Raw genomic sequence first — 27,371 nt, 5'->3', positions numbered from 1 at the left:
CAGTCTGCTTTATTTGAATTGATTGTTTATTCTTCATGACAGCAAGCCAAAGTTTGTCATTCCAAAGTTTGCATTTAATAACACAGATGGCTTTTAATTATTATAATTGTTATTAATGATATATATATTCCCTCTAAAACAGTTTATAATATACAAAACGGACAATGTATTTATCGTTTTCAAAATCTCATGTACAAATGTATCCCACAATCCTGTTTTTCAGGGTAACAGCATTAGAAAGTGGCAGTGACGATCTGGTACCGTATAATCTGTAGATGCTCTCTCTACGCTCTCCAATGAGCTGAGCTCGACAGACAGGGCAGAATGGAATGTGCTAGCTGACCAGCCACAAGAGGGCGCTGATGTGCTTTATACTGAGCACTTCATCTCAGAGACTTTGAATCCAGGCAGGGTAGACAAAAAACAACACAAGGAAAAAAAGAACCGTTTTTTGCAGCATTTAAACTTCTCAGAAATTGTATCTTTTAAAAGCACACACACACACACACACACACACACACACACACACACACACACACACACACAAATTGCAATTTTCCACATTCCTCCGACCCAAATGGTGTAAAATCAAAATTCCTTGGTGTTTTTTTTTTTGCTCCTGGAGCTTTAGGATAAAGAAGCTTTGCATTTGCATCCGTATTACAAAAATATCTTGTATGGATCATGTTGGACTGCACGTGGTTCTCCCGCTGAGTCAACAGTCCAGCAATCCATTCACGGCACAGTAATTACTGTCTTTGGGGTGATACGGCCCATCTTCATTACACAAGGCGTTGGGAGTCAGGCATCCTCTGCTCTCAAACAAAGAAATTCTCACATACAACATAAAAACATGCAAGAGCTCAGAGACATAGTACCATGAGCCAAGTTACCACACCCACCTTTGAGCTTACAATGCAGCTGTTTATAAAATAATATCATTTTATCGTGTCATATCCTGAATTTTTTTGGCTTGTTCCTTCTTAACCTCTCTCCTTGCCCAGCGATGCCGCGATTTTCAGATTATGGGCTGGCGCGTTGCCCGCTGATGTCGCGAGACGCTGACGAAAAAAAAGAAAAAAAAAAAAAAGAGAGAGACCCAGGAATCCTCGGGCCTCTAATATTTGATTGGTTGCTTACGCAGTCATGTGATCCCCCGTGTCAGCACTGCTGATGCACTTCTCCACAGAGCCCGTGTCCAGCTGGGATTGGTCAGCGAAGAGCAGGCTGTCCTCCTCCTCTGAATCCAGATCGGCCAGGGTCTCGGAGTGGTTCCCGTTGTGGCTCTCCAGGTCGCTCACTTGACTCTCTCCGAACTCCATGATAGTGGGCAGGTTCCCTTGCTTGGGACAGCGTTTCCGCAGGCTGACCAGGAAGGGCTGCGGCAGGGAAAAGATGTCCACGTTGTTGCCCAGGTCGATCCACGTGATGCTGGGGAACATCTCCAGGTCTTTGAGGGTGTCGATGATGTCACGCAGGACGGCCTTGGTGAGCCAGTTCCCGTTGACCGAGAGGGTGTTGAGCAGAGGCAGGGCACCGAGCGCGGGGAGCAGCAGGAGGAAGGCTTCGTCCGTCAGCTCGGTGAAGCACAGCTCCACGCTGGTGACCAGCTTGGCGTTCTGCTGCAGGTACGAGACGAGCCGTTCCACGTCCTTCACGGTCAGGGGGATCCCGGACAGGTCCAAGGTGTTGTTGTGGGGGGGGCTGGAGAGGATAGCTTTCAGGCTACAAGGAAAGCAAGAAAAGGTCCCTTAATGAAATGATAGCAATCCAATTACTTTTTAAACTGAGTTCACTAATGCTTGTTAGGAGCATCGTTTGTTTCAGGGAAAGGTCCCTTGACTGATTTAAATACAGCCGATTGCAGCAGTTTCACAGGGTCACCCAACACAAAGCTGACAGATGGCACGCTGTGGCATTGTGACTTCACGCCCACTCAAAAGTGATAGAGTTTGCTGTTGCAGTAAGCAGCTGTGAGTACAGTTCACTCCTAATGGGGGAAAGGGCTGAGGGGGAGGCTGTTCTCATCCTGTTGTTTCCTCCAGCAGCAATAAGGAAGGAGTAATAAAGCAAGCCCTGCTGAGGGTTTGATAAAAAGCCTCCTTCGCTCTTTGATAAATAACCCCCACCTCCTCTTTCTCCCCCACTGCAAAACACCCGACCGATTCTGTTTCGAAATGATTTGTTGTGGAGCAGCCTCTCATATTTTCAGGTGCTGTTGATTTGAGACCATTACTTTCCTTGTGAGCGCCAGCCTGGCATCTGTGAAGAGCTTTCTGCAAAGCACTGCTGTGTTTTTTTAATGAGTACGAGCAGAACGGCTCATTGAAACAAAATCTACAGTAACTGCAGCCTGATTAGCAGTGAAGGACGTCAAAAAAAAATATTGACCTTTTCACTTTCCCCTGGCTTGGAAAGTGTCAATTACTGTACACTCTTAAAATAAAAAAGAACAAATATATGCCACAAATGCACGCAATAAATGCACCCTATAGATTTACACCACAGATTTACGCCACATATTTTGACAATGAAAGACAAACAGAGAAGCACTGTACTGCACAATTTTATACAATTGCAGCACTGCAGAATTATTTGCCAATTAAGCCTGAATATAAACAGAACCCCCAAAATCTGCTCGAATGAATCGCATACAAATGAACAACACAGCAGTTGATTTTGATGGGCTAAAAAACATCTATAAAATATTACAACACTTCCTAGGCTTAATCGCAAACGTTTTTTGGTCTCCAGACTCCAGCCTCAGTTTCACTGATAAATGGCTGCTGTGAACTGCAGCTGACGAATCTGAGAGAAGCGTTGGATTGAAAACAGACCTCCCTGGGATGGGAAACATGTGTCTCTCATAACGGTGCACACATGCTGTCTGTGGTTAGCTTGCTAGTCTATAGCAGAAGGGAGGCACGCAGTAAAAACAACACAAAACGCTGGTTCGAAAGCTTGATTGCTGGGAATACCAACGTTCCTGCCTGACAAAACCGCTGGCGATGTTGTACGGCTTTGCGCTTCATACCACTAAACGCTTCAGTGTGTTGTGTGTAACTGTAGATCATTGAGAGGACAAGTTTCACTACAGCAAAGGTGTGGGATCACAGAGTCAGATTAGCCTGTGCTAATACAGCTGCTGTTTAGAATTGCATCCTCGCTGCCTTCACACAGTTTGGATTTAGGTCCAATTTATTTTCCTCCAGCTCAAGCAACTTATTAAAAAAAAAAGGAAGCATTTAGCTGGTAATGAAAAGCAGCCTCACTCTATTTAGGAGCTGTGAGGAAACCAAAATAAGACAGATTAATGAAAGGAGACAGCTCCCCCACACTGAGGAGCTGACGAGAGTTCCCTGCACGGAAGTGCTCAGCCTTTCAATTCTCACAGGGCCCCCGGCAAGCTGGCCACTCCTGAACCCTGGAGACTCGCAGCTCAACTTTCTCATCGGAAACCACTGTGAAAAAACCCCACAGAAAACACCTCCCAGCATCCTCCTGGGCAGCATCCACCTCCATGCCAAAATATTTTCTCCAAGTCCGTTTATGTGACCGGAATCCGAATCTTGTTGGAATGGTCTCAAGAAAAATAAATAATAAAACACACACACGCACACACACACACACACACACACACACACACACACACACACACACACACACACGCACACACACACACACACACACACACACACACACACACACACACACACACACACACACACACACACACACACACACACACACACACACACACACACACACACACACACACACACACACACACACACACACACACACACACACACACACACACACACACACACACACACACACACACACACACACACACACACACACACACACACACACACACACACACACACACACACACACACACACACACACACACACACACACACACACACACACACACACACACACACACACACACACACACACACACACACACACACACACACACACACACACACACACACACACACACACACACACACGCACACATACACACACACACACACACACGCACTCACACACACACACACACACACACGCACACACACACACACACACACACACACACAGCTCTCTTTCCCAGCCAATTAGTGTTAGGAACGTTGCATTATTAATGTATAAAACAGCCCCAGGATGAGTCTTTGGCAAAAGCACATATTCAGAAAGGAATAACAATAACATTATAAAACAAGCAGGAAACCACTCACAACAGTCAATTTAACAGCTCCTGCCAGCAACTGTTCTTGCTGGTTTTGTAGCTTTATTCCTCTCAGAAAGTTTCGCCTGTGCCCTGGCTTCCATGTTAGCCCTGTGTGTAAAGGCTGGTTCATAGTTATATTGTGCATCCCTCACTAAGGACGACAGTGCGACTGTCTGGATTCAAAGTGCTGCCAGAGTTCTTCTAAACTCCAGCTTGCTTGTCTCATCTCTGGTGATCAAGACTGAAGTATGAGCCAACCTTAATACGGCAGACAATTCATTCTCTGTTTTAATGGAAACACATTCAAAAAACGCTCAAACTATCCACCTTTAACATATGGAAATCTATTCCTTATTTATTTTGCCGTTCAATTCACCAAGCGAGCCCAGCTATCTCAGGCTTCAGATCATTCACAGCCTCCTGAAATGCCTCCTTACAGCTTTACCTCTCCACTGAAATCCCTCGTTCACAGGTAATGATGCTGGGGCAGAATTTATGAGCTGCATAAACAACGGACGATCTCTGACTCGAGGTTATTTCCCAGGGAACTGCCAGCTCAAGGTTGCCGCTGGATTGTTTTTCGCGCTTCAAGGAAGGGCGGTCAGCCCTTCCGACTGTCATTTTAATTACTGGAGAACTGCTTTGAAAAGGTGGAGGCGAGTCAAGGCTAACCTTTGCCGCAGATAAAGCTTTCCCGGCAACACCGTGGCACGCACCTGTAATGAGTTCTCTCACACAGGAAGTGGCAGGAGCTGGCTGTCCCGTCGCCACTGCAGCCACTCAACTGTAGCAGCTGCAAAGCCTCAGCTGCTCACAGCCTCAGCGAGCAGTCAGGGGACTTCTTCAGAGTCAGCAGAAAAAACCCAAATCTTCAGCAGCAGACTTGCAATATTCTACATGAATACACAAAGGTGTACATGGAGTAAGGACGCACAGTGCTGCACATGCTGGGGGGTGGTGCCAGCCACTGAGAAATAAGCAAGACGTTAACCCTTTGATGCACACATGCTGGGGGACAGATTTAGGTGTCTAAGCTTTAGGCATGTTTCTGTTACACCACCAGGGGTCAGTATCCGCAGCGGCAGCACATCACACCACATGCTGTCCGTCGCAGCATAACTCTTTAAAAAAAGAACTCTTTCAGAGGGAAGAAATGAGCTGCCCTGGCCTTAGAGGAAGTCTCAAAGGCGATGTATCAAACAGTATTAGATCAAGAACAGGTATAACAGGATACAGCAAACCCTATGGAAATCGCGAGGGTATGAGGCATTCCTTTAATGCAAAACTCGTTTGTCTGCAGCGGTGACCACGCCTTGCTACTCTGATACAGTAAGTAACTGGGACAGGCCGATGTTACTTCAACCTGGTGTACTAATTGCTGTCAGTATCTGGCATAGCACATTGCATCCTCTCAGTAAATCAGCTGCATTTCCCATCTCCCAGCCTCTGTTGTTAGCTGGAGTTGGATTTATTATTTTATTAACATTTATTATTTTTCTAACATCAATGATATATGCTTCAGTTCCTTTGCTTCCTACAAAATCCATCTGCTTAACAGGTCCTCTGCTGCTAGATGCACAGCAAGTGAAGACAGGAGGGCAGGCTAGCAAGCCGGCTTTAACCACTCCACGATCGCTGTCAAAGGAACGACCTAACCAGCTCCGCAAAAAGCTGACAGATACACGGGTGGATCCATCCAATACAAAGTTAGGATCGCCAGTTTTGCTTTTTCAGGTACTAAGTGTCACTGTTGCCTACGCCTTTTACCATGGTGTGTTTCAGCAGTCTACCAGCGAAGACTGTAAAGGGGTGATAAAGTATTCCATTATTATCTGGAACAGTAATATTTTGTCCTTGTTCATTTTCATTCAGTTAATTCAATTTGGACAGCTGCAATATGTATGATAATGCACTACTTTTACCAAGAAAGAAGCAACAGAAATAAATATTGGATGACTATTTATTTACTTATGGCTATTTTAGGGGTGTCTCATTGAGTTAGATTAGTGATCCCATCAGCACACTTCCTCCCATAGAGATTTAATAAACCAAAGCCATGGCTCTCCATGGCAACGGGGTTTACCCTCATCCTTTACAGATCGCTAATCTCATTAACGCTGCAGTGAGGAGCAAGTTGTTTCACTGGCATTGTGTGGAGCTGAAGCCTGGCCTTGTCTGGCAATAGGGACAGCAGACCACACGGCTTTCACACAGGACTCCTTTCGTCTCAGTGGCTGCTGGGGAAACTCAATTCAAAAAGTTTACTTATCCCGCCCGGCAACAGTGAAAGGGGCTGTGGAGAGACCCCCCTCCCTTCTCCAGTTCCTCTGCCTCATTGTCCTGCCACTGTATGTGTAGGGAGGCTACTCCCAGCAACTGATGCTTGTGACCAGCGTCGTTCAGTTATGGTAGAGCACTGTGGATCCACTGCTAATGATGGGTGAGAGCCAGGGGTTCATTTTCACTGGGCGAGGCTCTGTAGAGCACCAGGGTGATTCACTGTTGAATGAATGTTTCATTGGGGCTCGCAAAATGAAAGCCATACCGATCAGCAACGGATTCATTAACTGTTGCATCACTATGCAACTTACATAGGACACAGTGCCACCTGCTGTTCAGAAGTGTTTTTATATTGCTTGGACTTGGTCTGTTGACAGGACAGTTTAGCCCAGCGCCCTCCCTTAGCTTTCCCGGGTACTCAGTGTTGACGTGCATTCCCCGTGCTGCTGCAGTGGCTGATCTGGATGCTAAGGCTGGTATGAGAGAGCAGCTGCCTGCCTCCTGCTCCTGGCAGGGGAGCTGGGCACAGGGCACAAGCAGATTAGCGAACACTGTTCTTTCGCTCCGTAACCTCTTAGCCTAGATAAGCGCTTTGAAGAAGCTACAGCACAGACACTATTGTTCTCATCAATAGCGCACAACGAAACCCCTGCAATGCAATCTGTATTATCCATGTTTCGCTCCTGGAGGGAGACAGGCCCCGCTAGCTAGCGGCAGACTTCTTCCTTCCGCTCCCTTTTATACACAACTCCCTTGTAAGATGTTATTTTTTTTTAATTCTCTCCGAGTGCTTCTGAGTAGATCTGGCTCTCTGATATTGAGTTTGATGATGATTTTTTTCCATTATTGTTTCATTTATTGAATGCTTCGTGCCCTGGCATGTGAGACTGGTCTACTGCAGAACAGCTGGAGCCAACAGTGTGTCACAGATAAGCTCTGGGGAAAAATCTATTACACCAATTATCTGAGCAACAAGCTATGCATTACATTAGGGCATCCCTTTGTTCCCTTGTAGAAATGTACCCTTGTAAAAGCATAGCAAAGTCTAATAACACACGGTGAAAGCATGGTCAAGCATTGCAAAGAATAGCAAGGTACGGTAAAGCATAATAAAGAATGGAAAACCATTGTGAACTATGGCACAGTAAATGCATAGTTTAACCATGGGGAAAGCGGCACGAATACCATGGTCAATTTTATATTTCACACACCGTATTATTAGAATCTGGTTTAAAGCCAGCCTTGAAGGAATTCAAATGGGCCTGGCCACTTTGATACAGCACACGGTCCCTATGACAGACTGTGCAGGCTCTCAAGGGAAGGATCCTAATTGAAGATGCCTATCTCTGCTCTGTGGTGCTGTGTAATGCTGCAGCCAAGACTCGAAACAATTTGCTGTCTTTCTGAGTTTTCCTTCCAGCTGGCTTGGGGATACTGCACTGTATCCTGATTATCTGGCAGAAGCACATGGAATTCAGATTAGCCATCAGCCCAGTCTAATTGGGGATCCCCAGTGGTACATGTGCTTTGCTGCAGTCTGCATTATTCTGAGACGAGGCTTGCTTTTCATACACTGGGTAGCTTCGGAAAACAGATACAGAAAGGGGTCAGCTGTGTGCAACACATAAAAAAAAACAATGGCCAAGCTGAACGAGACACTGTAAATAGTTAATGAAACGATTATAACTGCAAAACTATGATTGAGCGTGAAAGTAAGAGCTGATTGATAAGCCACCAGCTACGCTTTGCAAGAGTAGGCACTAGGAGGCGCGTTTGAGAAGCATCAAGATCCTCCATGAACGCACACAAGCACCCTGTCTGATTTCTGATTAAATTCTGATTGCATCCTTGTTGTGTGCGCTCCTTCATACACAGAGATACGTCAGGAATGTAGTTTCCTTACAACACGATCGGGAACAGGCTGGACTGTGTGCTCTTCTTCACAGATCGTTAAAACATGAGGTGTTCGGCTGCTGCCTGAAACACAGATGGCATGTTGTTTTCCTGCAGGAAGTTCAGAGAACACGCTTGTTTTTTGTTTTTTTTGCGCACCGGAAATATCCTGCAGCAGAAAGCTTCTTTTAATATCTCACAGTTTTCAGGTAAATGCACTCTACAGTACAAAGTCTGCTCCTTCACTCACCCCTCAAGAAAAAGGGTGCTCCCTCTAGTCCAGGACTGGAGACTGAACTGCTCCCTCCCTCACCCCCTAAGAGAAAGGGTGCTCCCTCCAAGTCCAAGGCAGACTTGTGACTGAACTGTTGTCCCTACTCTGTTAGAACTGTTCTCTCCTCTAGAACTGCAGTACCAAGATTCTTTCAGAAGCAACAAAAATGCTTCACAAAATCAAGGTTGATCTGAAGCTGCCTGGTGCTGCCCTGAATGTGAACTTGAAATCTGTGCACAGCGATTAAATGTGACTCCTCTCAGCAGAGTGGAGTGGTGGAGGGAACGTGCTGCTGAGCACGGTTACAGGAACCTTGGGCAGCGCTGGAAAAATGAATATGACATTCAGCATGCTCCTTCAATAATCAAGAAAGCAGCACACAGAGAGTCTGCAGAAGAGTTTCCCTGTGAAGGTTTTGCACAGTAATTGTACTGTTAACTTGCATTTTCTCATAGTGTACTTACTGTACAGTTAACATGCTTAAGAATGATTAAACTTGTATTTTACTGTAGTTTATCAACTTCAAAAACACTCAAGTCATATAAGGATTTCTATATTGCAATGCAGTTAACACATTACTAGGTTACTTATCAACTCGTATTGCTACCAATAGACTTGGCGTCCAGTCCCACAGCCATTAAAAGCTAGGGCTTGAACAGAAGTCTCCCCAGAGCAGGATCAGCAAGCGCCCCAGACTCTGCAGAGGTTCAGCGGTGACTCACACCCATGCACTCAGAGAGGAGGCTGGATCACATGCATCTCACCATGCATTATTCAACAGCTGCTGCTCAGTGTGAGAGGTACGGGGAGTGTGCCAGCCAGGTTGCTGTGCTGTTTGGTAACGTATTCATTATTAAAAGGAGAGGTAGCCATTCCTACTGTTAATGAAGCAGGATACTTCAAAGGAGAACCCATAAACCCTTTTATTGCTAAAGGAACAAAGAGAGAAAGTGGCTTTCTATTTGCAGCCTCCTCTTTATTAATTGAAGACGTGGGTGGGAAGATGAAGCTCTGACAAGGGAGTGGAGCTGAAAGGTCTGGGAGCATTAAACAGCGGCCAGCAGTACACAGCTTTTAATGTTACAGACTCGTGAGATGATGTCACCATGAGGTCAATTACAAAGGATGTGCTCCATTAAGAAAGATGACACATACCAAAATATATTCTCTCTCTCTCTCTCTCTCTCTCTCTCTCTCTCTCTCTCTCATGCTAAATAACAAGCAGCTTTCAGACATCCCCTTTGAAATAACATTGTGACAGAGACACGATGTGAAGATTGGGATTTGCATCCCGAGCTCCTCTTGCAGAGCTGCTGTGTTCGATGCATTTCTTCTTCCAGCCCGCTGCTGCTGGTCTGACTGGCAGACTGCGAGCAATTAGGGGAGAGGAAGCCTGTGTCCTTACCCGTTACCTCTGGGGAGGGGTGGGTGGAAACAAACTGCTAACAAGGTGTGTGTTTGTTTGGCTGAACACAGACTAGTTCCTGACGAGATGGGCTGCATCAAAGGGAAGAGAATCTGTGAAAATAATGGGCCACAGTAGCATCCTAAAAGCATAGGATGTACATTATAATACATTATTCTCCAGTTCGGTGACCCTTATAAAGGTTTACCATACAACCTACACAATTTCGCTGTCTCCTCTTGGTTATACAATGCATTTACCATGGTTTGCCATGCTTACAATATGATTTACCCTACCTCTCTGGGCTTTTACAAGGCTTACCTATGCTTTACTGTGCCTGTACTATGGGAACCTTGAGGGGATAGGGGTTTAACAATGGGAGTATTTTTACCCAGCAGTCAGGCTGCAGTAATATTCATCTGCAGAGCAGAAGGACCCTGTGACAGATTTGTCTTGTTATTCCTCTGATAAGGGTATGAGTCACTCAGCACCTGGACATGCTCCCGTGTGAGTAAGAGAGGGCTGCCTGCCTATAAGGAGCTTGGTTCGTAGCTTTTAAAGTTTTATTAAAACTCTATGAAGCAGCAATTAGCAAGAACAGATGAAATGCCAATTAGACTAATGCATCCTTTTTGTAAATGAAAAAATGAAGGTTTGCTCCTGGCTGGGCGAGAGCTGCTGCGTTCCGTATCTCTCTCAGTCAGACAGCAACGTTTCATTCAAACTGGATTCCGAACAGGAAAAACTGCCCGTTTCATAAACAGTCCACACACACAATGAACACTTTGAAATCATCTGTAGCACTGCAGAGAAATATGCCATGGCAGATTAAAACAAATAATAACAATACACTAATTCATTTGGAATATGAACTTTTATAAGTCAGTAGCCAGCAATTGTTTTTCTCCCAATTTCAAATAGCCAGTTATTTTTAGGCTCAGCTCAGCGCTGGCACCCCTGACTTGGGAGCGGCGAAGACGAACACAGGCTGTCCTCTGAAGCGTGTGCCGTCAGCCGAGCGCTTCTTTACATGCTGCAGACTCACCACGCAGCCGCCTCAGAGCTACAGTGTCGGAGGACAGCGCAGCTCTGGGCAGCTTACAGGCAAGCCCGTGGGCGCCCGGCCAGACCACAGATGGGCGCTGGTGCCCGGTGAGCCGAGGACTCCCTGGCAGACCTCAGCCCTCCTCCTGGTTCAGCATTCAGAATGACATGTCCATGACTGCGAGCCATGGTTTTGAACAATCAAACAGTGTTCCTGCAGTTTGTCTCTTTCTTTGACTCTCTACTCTTCCCTCTAAACCATCAGGAAGCACTCCCTCCTCTGCACTTCACACAATCTGAAGACCGCTCCAGTTAGGAGGAACACTCAGCAGCTTTGTATTTCCATCTAAATGACTCTTCCACCCACGTCAAAAGAGAGGACAGAAGAGGGAGAGACGAGGGACTAGGTAGCTCTTTGCTAAGGGTAATAGACATTATATTCTGAAAAATATATTTGCACTGCACAATTATATCACAAGGTGGCGCTGCACAGACTGAAAGGTCAACATTAACACCGTAAAGGGGGAGCATGTTTATCACATGCACATGCATTAACGGGTGTGTATCTACGTTTAGTACAGCACAGTGAATCAAAGAGAAGATGCATTGAGCCAGACATTGCAGTTGTGTGATTAGAAAGGAACGCGCGCTCTCTTGTTTCATTTCTGTCGGTGTGATCGGAGCCCTGTTTAATCAGGGTCACGCAGCAGAGGCTTCAGCCGTCTGGAAATATTTAAACTGAAGACAGCGCTGAGAGATGTACTCGAGCAGGGCGAGCTAACACACAGTCTGGTGATTCTGGAGGACTGTCAAATTAGGGCATGAAATCCCTGGGCGTTTGTGGGCTAATTATCTTCAGGACCGGTGACATATTGGCATTACTCTCGAGGGCTGGAGAGCGGGAGCGAGGAGGGAGGGGGTAGGGTCGTTTGAGTTGCGTATTAGCGAGAAAAGGGGTTCTTTACTAAGTCTTGGATTTCCATTTTTCTGGCATAGAAAACAGTGCCACCAGGTGAACAAATATTGTAACTAGGGCCATGTTTACAAAGGAAAAATCAAGACAAGCGGTCCTTTCCTCACCTTTACAATCGAGTACCAATTAATAGCCTTGAGTGTTTTAAAAGCCGGTTGGAAGCGAATTGTCCACCACCTGGGCGATTACATTTTTATTGCCCATTGCCATGCTATGATCATAAACTGACAGCGATTATTACACATACACACACACACACACACACACACACACACACACACAGACACACAAATGAAGTTTCCTGTATGCTGAGATGATCTGGTTCTGCAGAGATACTGGCTGATGGTGGCCCCAGGTGAGCATTCACAGTGACACGCAAACAAGACCCAGCTGACCCCCTACCCCCCTTCTCCTTTCCTCTGAGGAGAACCCCGGGCTCCAGACACCGCTGACGGAGAGCATGTTGCAGCTGCACTGACAGCTTCAAAGCCCCACTGCCTCCTTCAAGAGAACGACAAAACAAACAACTTCACAAAGCTCTGCTTCACGCCAAGGAGCCCCAGAGCGCTATCCCGGAACTTCAAAACAAGCGCGCTTTCAAACTACGGAGCCAAACAGAAATGAAACATTTCAGTGTTTGCCTAAAGAAACCATTAGGAATCCTCAGCAGACTCCGAGGGAGTTCTGAAGAGCGATCCCAACTTGAGGTTCTTAATTAATCAGGATGAATGCAGCAATAGCTTTTAGTCTAACTGATATTTATTAGCTTGACTGTGATAAACGAACCCTAGCTTTCCGGATCACACCGAAGTGTGTTGTTCAGATGTTACTGTTTGCGTTTCGGAGCTGTTCTGAATTATCCGGTCTTTGGAGCGGTACAGATTGATTGATTTAGTTCTCTGGAACTGCAGTGGGAGGGATAGCAGTCAAGCTACATGCAAATGAAATCTGGGGGTTAGCTGGTAGAGGTTGGGTGTGCATGAACCCAGATCACCTGAGCTCTGCAGTGATTAAGGTGCTCAGCATGGTGATCAAAGTGCCAGAGAGCCGGAGAGGAGAGTGTTATAACAGCTCGGTCTCTGATCCTGACAGGAGCCCACAGAGATCTCCGTCAAAGTGTTAGATTCCATTCGGCAGTCCGCTCTGTGACTTCACAAAATCAGCTTGTGTCTTCAACTGTTTTATTTTAATATAAAGTTAATAAAAAATACAACTAAACTGTATAGCTAATCTCATCCACATCTGATTCAAACTGACGGGAAGCCGTCTAATACAAAGAAATGTAATTTGGCTGTGTCACATCAATATCAGGGTCTACTATATATTATGCAGTATGCATATACGTGGCAGACTCTGCATTCACCATGGCTTGACATTTTTTAATAAGCAGTACCTTACCTGGGCTTCACAGTGCTTACCTATGCTTAGGCATTATTACACTTTGCAAGGTTTTTACTATGGTGCACTTCTATAAGGAACTGCAGCACTCAGATCCTGTATACAGCCTCTCCTGTCATAAACATGATCTTGAATAGCTTAAAACATGCATGTTTTATAGTGTTGAAATGCTTGCACCAAACCAAGCGCTTAGATGACAAAGTAAACGCAGCGCTCTGATTGGCTGCCGGTGACAGCAGGGGTTCTAATTATCGGTAGACTTGCAGAAAGCTTCTAAAGGCTCCAAAGAGAGGAGTGACAGGTTCTGCTGCCAGCTTAGTCAGCCAATAATTAGACTTGAAGAATGAACCCTAATTGCTTTTGTGCTAGGCGCTGGTCTAGCAGGCACGTCGATGCTCAGTTGTCGGTGCTCCACAGCCAGCAGAAGTTCTGGTTCTTATTTTACTCTGTCTGTAAACCTCCGAGACGTATGAGTCAGACTGTAGCTGACAGCTGACAGCACGCTGTGGAGTGTTTTTCTTCTTTCTTTCATTTTAGCACTCAAATGACAGGATAATAAGGGTGGAACACTGAACTGGAGCCCTGTGCTCTCCAAATTGCAACAAAAAGCTCTCTGTAATTTATTTTCACCCAGCCAATCATTCATGTCTGGGTAACTGTCAAAATAAGCATGAAGGGCAGTAATCTGCAATGTTAGGCCCCCTGCTGTTGTTTGTGTTTCTGTCAAGTCCCTCGGTGTACAAGACAGGGGCTTCCATCGAAGCCAGATTTTTGAATGGCAATCCATCTTTTCGGTCAGGGGTTCAGGGGTGCTGGGCGGCACCAGATCCCAGATCCGGCAGCTTTTTATCTGATTAAACTCTATGTGCATTACATGTAGAATAAACCAAAAGGTTTCCTCTGCCATGAATTGAAGCAGATGAGAACCTGAAGCATACGTGGGAGCCGTTGTAAATTAAGAACAGTACATCTGGTCTAGAAACAAACATGCTGTCCCTCTGACGATACGATCCGGCACCTTTCTGCTTACCATAGAACCCCTGCATAAGGTTATGTACTGAGACACGTGTGCTTTATTAAATGCTTTTACTGTGGGCAGCTTTTACAAGTGCGTTCTACAATTGTGGCTTTCACATCTTTTAACACAGAAACATCTACACAGTCGTTTTGTAGCTTAAACATGCTTTTGTACTAAGAGTAACCATGACACGTTCACATGCATGGTACAGACCCAGTGAGCAGGTTATAACTAGGCCTCAGCAAGACTTACCAGGCCTGGGGCTTGCGTTTCATCAGCCCCTGGCGTCTCCACTGCGAGTGAGGGCTCAGGTGGTAGGTAAGCTGGCGGCACACCTTCTCCATTGCACCCAAAGTGTCCCCTTCCTGTGAAACAGACAGACAGACAGAGATAGGGGGGTCAGTACTGTGGCTGGCAGACATTGAGTCCTCCTGATTTGGGAGTGCTGATGAAAATGAGAGTTACTGAGACACAGCAACAAGAAAAAGGCAGCTGAACTCTTTGATGGTTACACAAGGATCTCACAATTGCTGCCCCACTCAATTAGCTCTCCATGCTGCGAGCATCACTCCCTGGTTAATGAGCCGTGCTGCGTGCAGCGGGACAGCAAAGGGGTCTTTGATCTCCTGGTCAATGCTGAACGCACAAAGAGCTCCTCCGAAAAAGAAGGCTGGCATTTGCTTTAGATTGTTTTTCGAGTCCGCCCTTGATCTGAAAGCTTCTCCAGTCAATAATGAGGCACCCACGCACCCACATACACACACAGGCACAAACACACTGACATGCACAGTCCAGCTTGCACAGTCAGGCAGTGAAGAGGGAACCAGAATAAAAACACGGCCAAGGGAAACAGAGGCCATGAAATATTCATCTGCAGGCTGAGGCTAAGCAACGGGCCTCGGGCTGCCACACACGTCATTATTCTTCTTCTAGGGATTTCAACCCATGGCATTAAATCATACGTGAGCAATCGCTGTGACTTTGATGAAAGAAAGGGGAACATGAAATTGAATTCATTCAGAAAACTATTTCGATCAGCTTTAGAAAAACAAAACAATCTATACCAATGAGTAAACGACATTTCCTATTGTGCAATGCCACAGTGGCCCAGTATTCAGTGTCCCTTGCTGAAGAGCCCTTGACTGTGCTGAGTCACTGAGCTCGGGTGAACGCTACCATCCCGGCAGGCTAGATCAATGCCATCTCTGATCCCGGCATATCAAACCTCTGCAGCTACTCCTAGGCACTGACCTTTAAACAGCGCGTTGGTTCCCTTCAAGGTGGGAGGATGTTTTTCAACTCAGCCAACCCAGGACACAGAGGACCAGTACTAAGGTTGCACCTATTTTATTAGGAACCTAAAAGGTTGGACTGCCTATTGCCTGCACGACCCCACAAGGTGTCTGAAGGCTTCTTGCAGGGTTGCGCCCCATTCTTATGCAAGTGCAGTCCAATGCTGGGTGAATGAGGTGAGTTTTGACTTTCAAGCTCATCCCTCAGATTTGATTGAGTCCAGGGATTGTGTTAACAGCTTAAACAGGTGTGTTGATGGACAGCGCTCCAGGGGAATCAACAGACCCAGCCCAGTATGCGCACGACAGTGAGGTCAGTGAGTGGAAGGATACACCTCATGACTGTGCTGTGTTTGGGGCTGGCAACGTATCCAGGGAGAACTGCTCTCCTCTGTTCCCCTTCGCTACAGCCTGGCAGCTAGTGGGCTGTGAAGGCTTGGCACTGCTATAGAGGACAGAGAACACGGTCTTCCTTGATGGGGTTGACTTGACGCCACTGGAACACTGTTGCAATGACAGCAACACCATTGCTGTTCACCATTTCTGCCTATGAACATTTCCAGCTCCAATCAGTGACGGCTGTGGGATCCGCTTCTGCAAACGCGTCAGTTTGTCTACGAACCCTTTTGACATCGGCAACGGGGGAGACAATTAAAAGTAGCAGGATGGGGGTTTGATATCACTCTGCATGTTCTCACATACTTTTCATTCATGGCACAGGAGCAGAGCCGAGCCACCTACAGGGGTCTTAATTATAGAGTTTACAGGAATCTGCCCAATGCAATCACATCTGCACAGCCAGGGTGTCATTCCAATTACCAGCGCAGCGAGCGGGCGGGGAGGTCCGGGAGCGGATGTCTCTCCCTGGTTGTTTTTTTTCGAGCCCTGAAAACGCCTCACCTCGATCTGTCGCAAACACCTTCCATCCCTCCCAACGCATCGGAATTCATTACAGCAATGCACAATTAATTGCTGCTCTCGTTTAGAATGCTAATCCAGACGCCAGCTTATTGCGTTATAAAAAAAAAGCAGTGAAATGGATTTAAACTAACACCAGCACAGCTGTGCAGTATATAAAGCCTGTGACACTTAGATATTAGTTAATGGGCATGAAAGAAGCATTATAGCAGGTGCATAACGAATTGAATCACACACCGCTTTGTAATTTTGCCATATACTAAAAGAAAAATGGAGAAACAAACTCCGAGGAAGCAGCTTCCCTTCTGGGATTCTATGATCTTCTTTTTTACTCTCCCAGCTGCCTGGCGCGTAAACTATCACATTATCAGCAGTTTTACAGGCAGGGGGGAAAGTGTTGCTGCTTTTCTGACAAGAAAAAGACAGCTTTGATTTTCTTGTTTGTTCTTTTGTTAAAGTGCGGCTCTAAAGAGTGAAAACTCCTGTGAAGAGAAAGTCAGACTGAGCCTTTGCAGCATCTCCAGGGTAAAACCGCTCAAACTTCTCAGAGTTGAGAGAGACTTAACAAAAGAGCTTCACGCTGTAAAAGGGAATCGGATTTGGGTACCCTATCTGGAATTGGAAAATAAAAAGACTGGATCAGGAATCAAGTTCCCAGCAAGGGTAATAATACCATATTTACTATTGATTTGGCTGCAACAGAAGACACAAATAACACAGACAGCCAGGCACTACCTAACTGCAAATAATGCAGATGCAAGACATTTGAAACTGTTTCTGTGAGCTATATGGAGTACAGGAAAGCTGCCCTGCCAATGTAAATGCATTATAAGGTTTAGCAAAGATAGGAAGCTTAACATGGACCAATCATATATGCAGTGATCAATAGGGGATAGCAAAAAAAATCGCGACCAGGATTAAAATCTAATTTAGGTCAAGAGAATTGGACAAAGACAGCAAACTTGTTCATATAAAACTCTAACCCACTGTACTGGTATGCAGGAAGATAAGAAGCTGGGTTTTAAGTCATCTTGTTTGGGAGAAATGGCTTTTCAGGCAGCTCTGCCCATTCGTCTACAGTCCATTAGATTTCTTTTCTTTCTGGAGACTGCACTGTAATGTAGTGGGGGAGCGGTGAGTAATAGCAAAGCAGAGGCACGCGCTGGATTAGAATCACGTTGCCATCGAGTGAAAGGGCTCGCAATTCCACAGCGGTTTCAGTGTAACAAAATAGGCCATGTTGTTCGCCGGACTGCTCAAATATTCCTACAGATCTCAATATTTTTTATGATTTGAGAGTTGCTGCTATTTACTCCATGCTAGGATTCTGCTTTCGCCCAGCGAAGATAGAGGAGATTTGCCTGCATGTCAGTAGAACAGGGATCAGAGTCTTTAGAGTCCCTGAATGAGTTGCTTCATTTTATTTATTTTTGGTTTATTTTTATTTTTGCAGTTTTCTTTTCAATGCGTTAACGATCGGATTTATTTAACGTGCTCCTCGGCACGCCCCCTATTGGAGACTGCGTCGCCCTACCGTTTTGGGGCAGTGGATGTAGCGAGCCAAGCTGATGATGAGGTCGTGGGTGATGGGGTCCACCAGGTTTCGGAAGCTGGCGTACCGATACAGGACATCGTCCAGAGAGGTCGACTCCATCCCTAAATCCTGCCGGAGAGAAGACAAGAAGAAGAAACATCAGCAGACACAACGATGGGGGAGATATGAAGCCCTGATCAGCAGAACAATGAGAACACACTCATATGAACACACTGGAGATGGAAACAAACATCCAGTTGAATTATAAGTGTTACCGTAGAATTTCAATTGAAGTTGAGGATTGATTGGTGTCCCTCATGGGTACTGAAAGCAACTATAATTGTGGGTGTGGGTGGGGGGAGCTTTTATTTAAGACACTAACATTTAGAATAATACTCATTTACACATCTCCAGAGGACTTCTCATGGTGTTTGCTCCTGTTTAAACCATACAGTACTGTAAAAGGGAATCAGTTTGAAGTAATACCCTAAAGGTGTGCATGTGTGTGAGAGAGAAAAGTGCATGAGTGTGTGTGTGTGTGTGTGTGTGTGTGTGTGTGTGTGTGTGTATCTCAAAACCTGCAGAAATAGCTGCTTTCTCCCCAGTCCTCATGACTGCGATGATCCCCAGGCACCTCTAGGGACCAGTGTAGTAAGCCTGCACTTCATTACAGTCGAAGCACCGTGCGCACCAGGACAGCCGCACACGTCCCTGTGTTTGCCTTCAGGGTGGGAACATGACCAGGTTACCCTGCGAAACATCACGCCGAATCCAGCGAGATATTCAATTAGACACATTGGGCACTGCATGAAATCAGACAGGAGGAGAGGCTCGCTCTTTGAGCAGCATTGATTCCCACCAGAAGGACACGAGTCCCGAGTGTTAATGTTATTATAGTTACAGCCCTGAGATTAGTGAGTGTAAAGCTGTGTCTGTCTCTTTCAATTATGCCATGAGCACCCGCAAACGTGGGCGGAGAGTTCATTACAGTGAAGTCACAAATCAAGGTGAAGATGGAGCCAATCAAAGACTGCCTGGCGGGGCTGGGCGGGGCGGGGCTGGGCTGGGCTGGGCTGGGCTGAGCTGGGCTGGGCTGGGGCTGGCTGGGCTGGGCTGGGCTGGGCTGGGCTGTGCTGGGCTGGGCTGGGCTGGGCTGGGTTGGGCTGGGCTGGGCTGGGCTGGGCTGTAAAGAAAGTGGAAGAACGCATGCCAGCGATGCTATGCATCGCGCAGGAACAGTTTGAGGCACGATCTCTGACTCTCATTTCTCAGCGATCGCTTACTGCATCCTTTCATTTTATTAGCCTTGCTTTTCAGCAAGCTGCTTTGGAGTTTTACAATTCAATTATTTCCGTGTTTGTTGTTGGAACAGCTTTATGGGTTAAAATGTCCCAAGTTTTATCATCCCTCAAAGACTGCTAAATAAAAAGCAACACTTTTTAGATCGCAATCCATGAGAATTGTAAGAATTTAAATACAACAGAAGGTTTTGTTTACGTGCCTTCAGGGCACCGAGTAACCAAAAATGTTTTATTAAAGAATGTTTATCCACTTCACAAAATCCACCCAGCACAATCCATCAACAAAATGGCACAGAATCTTGCGTAAAACGACTGAAGCTGTTCTGGAAAGCACTGCTGAGCGCATCAATCACCCCGGCTGGCTTGCTTTGTCATTCGCTGGCTTTGCAAAGCGCTTTGAGGTATTTCAAGGCAAACAAGAGCACTGCAGAAATGTTACCATCATGCTGGAATGCATATTTTATAGCTGTGTAACACTGGCAAAGCCCGATAGCTTCACAGCTCAGCACTGATTAATGCAGTCAGTGAAACCAGGACAAGCTCAGGGTTACATCATGCTTGGGAAAGCTGCAAGTGATTAACGCTGGCCGCTTTGAAAGAAGACTGGGGGGGTTTCAGCACTAAGTAACTTCACAGAAATACAAATTTAATAGCTTTGGAGTCTTACGCTGAAAATCGGCATTTCAAATAAGCTTCAAGAGCCGTCTGAAGCTTCGAGTTGGATTAGCTTTCCTCGACAGGTCTGCCAAGCTGAAAGAGTTCTGTTTAATTGACATGCAGTCATTCTGCAGCAATCTGGGCTGTTCTCAACATGATCAGCTGCTGTTGTCAGCGCTGCCACGCTTCGACGTGTGACATGCACTATAACCTGAGTTCACTTGCAAAACTAAACATCTAACTGAAGCTCAATTAAGAACGCTGGCTTGCATCCAACACTCCAAGCATTTCCATTACAAAAATATTCCAAGTCATTCAGCAACAGCTTTTTTTGTATGATTATCCTGATCGCCGACTAGGGAAGTGAAATTAAAAACAGTGACAGCCACAATATTTAAACTGGATCTCCGCTGGATCTCCACAGTGCCCAGTGGATGCCCATTCTTCCCAATAGATGCCTCTTCCCCTTTAAACACAGCTGCGGAGTCAGTAGGTCACTAATACAGGTGATATCATTCTGTTCGAGGCTGGCGTTCCTAACCTGAAGGATCTGCCCTGGCAGTACAGTGTTAGAATTCAGGTCACCACCCCACGTGTGTTCAGACTTGCACTCTCAAGCCTTCAGGGATGAAGGGAGACTTTTTTTTTTCAGAAGTCTGGCCAGAGACACCTTAATCAACCTCACAGGCTGTGCTAGACAGAAAGATCACGAGGGTGTCATACCCGGCATGATGAATGTGGAACCATATACTATTTATATACAGTACCGACACAAATTCTGGAAATGGCAAATGATCTGGGAGAGAGAGAGAGAGAGAGAGAGAGAGAGAGAGAGAGAGAGAGAGAGAGAGAGAGAGAGAGAGAGAGCCTCAAAGCCCACCAGGGGAAAGATTTGTTCTCTAAAGGACTAAGCAATCTGCAAGGCAGTCAGCCAGACAAGCCAACACACAGACTGGGGGGAATCTCATCACACTGCCTCTACAGCTCTGGAGAAATGCTTTGCATCACTGAGAGTTTTAGGATTAAGATAATAAAAAATATATATGAACTTAATTAAGATCTTTTATTTAACATCATGTGAGCAAAGAAAGTGTACTGGAAGCCACACTAGTAGTACAGTATTTCATGTTAGGTTTAGAAATGTCACATTTTTCAATTTGTGTCAGTGCACCATTTTGAAAAGAGCTTTGGAAAGTTCTAAGTGTAAAAAGTTGTCAGGATGGTAACACTGAAAAGATGAACGACAGGTCCATTATTTAAACAGGTGTAGCAACACGCAGAACCCTGCTGTTTACTCTTTGAGGAACGGTAAATGAAACACCTCGGAGAATCCCATCACGTTGAATCAAAGCCTTCTTGCCTTATTTACTGTGTTAGGATTGGTTTCCTATTTCTTATAGAAATATAGACAATACTCAGTAAGGAATGGATCAAAAAGCATGGGTTTTAGTCCTTGCTCCCCCTCCCCTCCCTGCTACTCTGTGGAGCGCTCAGTGCTCGCAATCCAATTTCTTGTGGCAGAGAATCCGTCACACTCTGCCAACTTCATGAGAAGACATTTTAAGACATAATGAGTCAGTGATGCAGGTAATTCAGGCAAATGAGATCACAGCAGGAAGCAATCATTCGTTCAGCTGTCACAGCCTAGTGTCGTTTGTTTGTTTGTTTTTTTAATTACCCGGCTCACATTTACAAGCAAGACAGCCATGCAACACAAGCCTAGTCCACTTGGTCTACCTTTCTAACCAGGGCTTTGCTCTCGTGGTTTATCCAGTCTCCGGAACCCCTCGATGGAATTACAGCCTTAGAATGTTTGTTACCAGTCCAACGACAAAACAACGTTGCAATCTGAGTCGCTACCAAACTAGCCTCCAGCTTCATATGTGACCTATAAAGGCGATCTGTGCAAGGGAAGGGTTAATGAAAATATTATCAGGACAAAACTATGATTCTGAGTGCAGCTGTGCAAAGTACGCTGTTATCTGGCTGCTATCTGGAAATCTTTTATTACCTGAGAAAGAGTCAATAAAACTGACCTCCCCTGACCTGGTGCGAGTAAGAGATAAGCCAGCGATCAGGTGTGCACGCAAGGATACTGCATGAAGTGCCGGCACAGAGGTGCATTTGAGAAGCATTCAAGATCCTCCATGAACACACACCAGCGTCGCGTCTGACCCCTCCTTAACTGATAGCATTACTTCATTTCTGCTTATAGCCAGTGATCTCATTACTGTGAATAAAGCTGTGACTTTTGATTATTGGAATCAGTTAAGGAAGCTTGTTAAATTCTGCTTGGATCCTTGCTGGGTGTGCTTCTTCACATGCAAATACATGCAGAAGTTAGCTTCCTTACACCGGTAAACCCTGCTTGCTCATACAACAGTTAAATACGAACGGCTCACAAGTGCATATCAGCTCGAGGTCCCTGTTCACAGTCTCTCTGCTCTGGCTCTGGCTCTGCTAACGCGTGGGTGGCTGCTTATCAACATCACAGGCTGGGGATCAATAGAGAGGGAGTGAGGGTTCACACACTCTCATTCCTTCAGCCTGGAACCAGCGAGACACAATTAGAGCAGAATAAATAGGGATGCATCTAATGTTGCAACACTCAGTGGATTGAGAGTGTTTGATCCACAAGGAGCGTAATAATACTGAGTCTCCAAACTCCAAGACGTGAAAGTGTAGCCGACTATGCCAGAGAAACCCATCGTTCATTTTTACACTGCTTGACATGGCAGGTAAATGCAAAACCGGGTATACTCTATAGATATCTATCCAGATATCTCCTTTCCAGAACTTGAAACTGCACCACTGTTTTGTTATGGGTTTTTTTTTTGTTTGTTTTTTCAGTGCTAGTGCCTGCTCTGTGACTCATACCCTTAACTTAACAACACTGGACTCCAATTAGACCAGGATGAGTCTGTGTGCATTGGATTATCACAATGCAATCATTCCAACTGCTTCGTGCACTTGCATCACTGTAAAATAATTGAGCTGTTTCATGCAATCTGAAGCACTGCATCTACAAACTGGATATTTGCAGGATGAAATCCTCCCCCCGGCACACAATGCCAGCAAAAGCAATAGATTTAAAAACAGTCCTGGGTGTGTCCTAGCATTACTATGGAAGTGCGGCCACTTTATTAGGAAACTGTGCAGGGTATTGGTCAGTGTTTTTATCATGTACGAGATTTGTCTTGTAATTTCCTTTCCTTGTCAAACCAGTCGTTTTTCACTGACACTGAAGCATGCAGTGCTAGCCAGTGTGCATTAAACCCATTACAGCTTTCCCCGGTGATGTGATTACCAGTAAAACATGGACCGGGTATCACGCTGACTGCATTGGATCAGTACGCAGAGCAGACTCCATGCACGTCATGTGCACTGAGGGGAAGCATGGCTGTGATGGGAGGGTAGGGGACTAATGATCCTTCAAAGCATTTTAATGAAGCACACTGCAGCGAAGCCGGCAGAGGTACCACATTTAGGACCAACACCCTACCCGGGTTTGACCAGAATCCAGTTGATGGGCAATTGACATGACTTTTAAAGAGGAAGGATCTGATGCACAGCAGCCTTTCTTCAACACCTCAGTGCTAAGGAGCAGCTCATGTTTACTTAACCTCAGAAGAAATCTTCAAATCAGTCCTGGCCGGTGTGAGGCACGAATCCTGGCACTGCAGTAGCTGCTAGCCCAGAAACACGCTTGATTATTTTGTATTGATATCTCAGCCTCTGCCATTAAATCAATACAGCATTAGTGTACCAGCTACCTTGTTATTACCCCCCTGCTATGAAACATGCTCTCCTCCCCCCAAACCCATTACCAGCCCTGATAGCCATCACCCAGGGGGAGATGAAAGAGCTCCTGCTGACGTTTATTTGCTTCTCCCTTTTTATTTGATTCCTACCCTCCGTAGACGTCGCAGTGTTGGGAGTTTAGACAGTTTTAAATTGCCGGTTTTACAGCGGCACACAAAAGATGGGATGCTTTTTTAAAAACCTCCTTGTGAAAATTGCTCGCTGATGGAACTTGGAACTGTCTGACATCATCAGAGAGTCTTCAGAACATTCTTCAGTTCTTTAGTGGAATAGCCAGGGCTGAATGGAAATCAAGTGTGAAAGCAACAGGGGAGACAAATATTATTAGAGAACTTTTTAACCCTAACTAATCATCTCAGCCAATCAGGTTCTGAGTTGAGCCGTCGTTATCCTACGGTTCACGCCTTCTGTTAGGCTAAAGGGAAAATTGTATTCTCTCTTGAGGGTTAATCAAGTGAAAATAATGGCATTACCAGGAGACCACTTTCTGCTGGGAAACTGTTTCTGTTCCTCATTATAAACGCCACCTTCCCTAAACATGACAATTTTTCCGGGAGTGCATTACAAAGTAATTTCAAGTAGTAATGACAGTCTAAGCCTTTACCGGCAGTAACAGCTCATCTTTCCAGATCTCAAGCAGTAACGTTTTCGCTCTCAAGAACAGGCTGTACCTTTATAATCCTCCCGGCACTGCTCTCTATTACTGAAACTATACATTTAAAACCGGGGCAATTACAGGTGCACACACTATTTACTTTAGAGCCTTTTTACAATCCTATCCCTGTCATAACTGGAAAAAGAAAACGAAGCAGACTGTACAGAGCTAGGCATGTTGCACAGCCCAGGATTACAAAGAAGCAGTAGTTTAAACTCTTATACAGTCCAGAGCACGGTGACATTGTACAAAACTACATGCACCAAATAGCATGGCTTTACTGTGATGAGACACACCATATTAACTGTGTCCTGTCCGGGTGTCACAGCTAGCAGAAATGCAGCACAATTTGCTGGGCAGATTTCCAATCGCTGAGATTAAGAGGCGTTGAGCTAGCAAGCGTTTGCCACCTCCTTTATTAATTCCCCATTAGAGGGTGCTGGAAATCCTAAGCCGTGAGGTCAGACAACATGTTCTAGGGAGTCATCAATTCAGAGAGTAATCAATGACTGATCACCATGGATTTATTTTGCAAGCATCAATTCCAAAGTCCTCGGTTGCTTCACTGACCAGGTTTCCTGTTAGGAGCCCCCGTGGAGCAGCCCAGTGACACAGGCTGTCTTTGCTCATTGCTAGACTGAAGCTCTGTGCCAATTTGCTTTTGAACTACAAAGCTGCTGTTTTTTTTTGTTTTTTTTAATGCATATAACATGTTACTGTATTTTATGGTACGCATGTGCGTGCTTTCTTAGCGTCCGAAGGCTTTTGTGAAAACGCCCATGCGCAGTTTGATTTAACTTAGGCAAAGAATGCAAAAGACAGAGAATACACGAAGCTGGTTATCAGGCACTAGCTTCCAGACCGCCTTTAATCACTGTGGTCTCCCACGTTCTGCACACTGCCTAAGCAATGCACAATCCATCTGAAGCATGGGAGTGTGCGCTTGCATTGATTCAGAGAACATGTAAGACAAACACAGCCGCTGTCAAACTGTGACACACAGCACCAGAACAACGTACAGGAACCTGAGTGAAGCAGATAAGCATTTCAACTACTCCATCCTCAATTCACTGCCACCATTACCCTACAGTATTAACGATTGGCATTCAAACCCAATCCATCCCAACCTTTCCCAATGACCTCCATTGTAAATACCACTGCAATTAAAACACAGGATCTGTGAGTGCGCGTTACAAGCTATTGATCCTGTAGCTACAGTACATTCACTGGGGTTAAAATGGAGGCAGCTTGCTTTATAAACATGACCATGGTTAGAACGCACTCCGCTGCCCACAGCTGGGGGTTTACTGGTTTTAAACTGGTCGTGCTGGTTTACTTGACTTGGTACTGGTTAATATAAACTGGTCCACTATAAACCAAAGCAATGAAAAATAACCTTACAGTTAAATTGCTTTAAAACCTCGCCTGTGATTTTATATACCTGCTGGCTGACAAGTAAGAGAATAGTAAATATCTGTTCCAATTCCCAACTGCTAGCTGGTCTCGCCTGCTTGGTAAAGCATACAGAGGAACGGTAATGCATAGAGAAATGAAAGCGACACGTTATGCTAAATGGCTATGCGAGAGAAACGTGCATATTTGGTAACGGGTGAGTAAACTGCACTTCCAGCGTGACCAAACAAATGCCACACATGAGTATAGTACGCTCCGTTTTGAATAAGGGTAATTGCAGCATCAAATCAATTCTACACGCGTTGAATTAACAGCAGGGGCCCATCCCGTCTGCACTTGGTGCCGCGCCCGTGTCTCTCTCCGCCGCTGGAGCGCACAGGGAACAAGACGGCTAACCGGTACTTTAAGGTGGCAATATTTGAGACTGCTTTCTCTCTCTCTCTCTCTCTCTCTCTCTCTCTCTCTCTCTCTCTCTCACCTGTCGTAGGTTTTTGAGAATCTCTGTGGTCTCGTTCTGCTTGCCTTGCTTGGCGAGAGCCATCATCTCCTGGATCATACCAATGCGCCTCTGGTAAGGTGGAGGTGCCCCGCTCTTGCCGAACTTGTCCCCGGATTTTAGCATGAAAGAAGCGAGCGTGTCCCCTCCTCGTTCCTTTGTTGGTGTTCTCTTCCGAGAGCCCAGGCAGTGCTGAGGGCTGGCCCCGGGTTCAGAAGCTTGCTGGCCGGTGCCTTTGGTTTGTTTGGTGCCCATGGTGAGAGAAATCCACCGAGAGCAACGCGCTCCAGCGCCTCAACCTTCATACAAACTTTTTTTTTGTTGTTTTTAATTAAAAGTATATATACATATTATATATTTAAAGATTGTACGTTTAGAAGTTTTGTTATATTTTATTATGATTATAATTATTATATTATAACAACAGGAAGAGAAATTATATATCATTAAAATTGTAATCCAAACCAGCGCAGCATATTTTTTAAATGACTGTAAAATGATTTGCAGTGTTCATATGTAGCAGACCGGTAACAGGTCGTCATGTCATGTGCCATCAGACCGGCGATTTTGTTTCCAATTTAGCGCGGAGCCTGCGGTTTTACTTCACTTGATGCCGATATTCATCGCCAGGTTGTCCGTCTTTTTTCATATTATTTTTTTTGTATATATGTTGGTCTTATCCTGACACAGCACATGCCCCTCACTTTCTTAAAAGGCTTATCTCCGTTTGGCAAGCACCGATACGCCAACTTCCTCTG

The 27,371-nt window shown here is 45.5% G+C and overlaps 1 protein-coding gene across 1 annotated transcript; it reads right to left on the bottom strand.

The window, feature by feature from the left end:
- lrrc75a (leucine rich repeat containing 75A) lies at window positions 1-26,992 on the bottom strand. The gene is made up of 4 exons (XM_041241188.1): window positions 26,596-26,992; window positions 18,270-18,398; window positions 14,778-14,890; window positions 1-1,725 (listed from the first exon to the last, which is right to left on the bottom strand). Exons 1-4 carry the CDS (start codon window positions 26,866-26,868, stop codon window positions 1,137-1,139), a joined length of 1,104 nt encoding a protein of 367 aa, XP_041097122.1. The 5' UTR covers window positions 26,869-26,992; the 3' UTR covers window positions 1-1,136.
- Window positions 26,993-27,371: the final 379 nt, after the last annotated feature.

Source organism: Polyodon spathula, unplaced genomic scaffold (genome assembly GCF_017654505.1).
Source record: "Polyodon spathula isolate WHYD16114869_AA unplaced genomic scaffold, ASM1765450v1 scaffolds_764, whole genome shotgun sequence".
Classification (NCBI taxonomy): Eukaryota; Metazoa; Chordata; class Actinopteri; order Acipenseriformes; family Polyodontidae; genus Polyodon; species Polyodon spathula.
The sequence above is the reverse complement of the archived record's forward strand: the minus strand, read 5'-3'. Positions and strand labels throughout refer to the sequence as shown.

Bases quoted from the DNA above. Each gene is read 5' to 3' on its own strand.
- lrrc75a (XM_041241188.1), bottom strand. From the start codon at position 26,868: ATGGGCACCAAACAAACCAAAGGCACCGGCCAGCAAGCTTCTGAACCC. The intron at 18,399-26,595 runs GTGAGAGAGAGA...TCTCTCCGGCAG, and splicing joins TTCTCAAAAACCTACGACAG to GATTTAGGGATGGAGTCGAC. The intron at 1,726-14,777 runs GTAAGTCTTGCT...CTTTCCTTGTAG, and splicing joins AAACGCAAGCCCCAGGCCTG to CCTGAAAGCTATCCTCTCCA.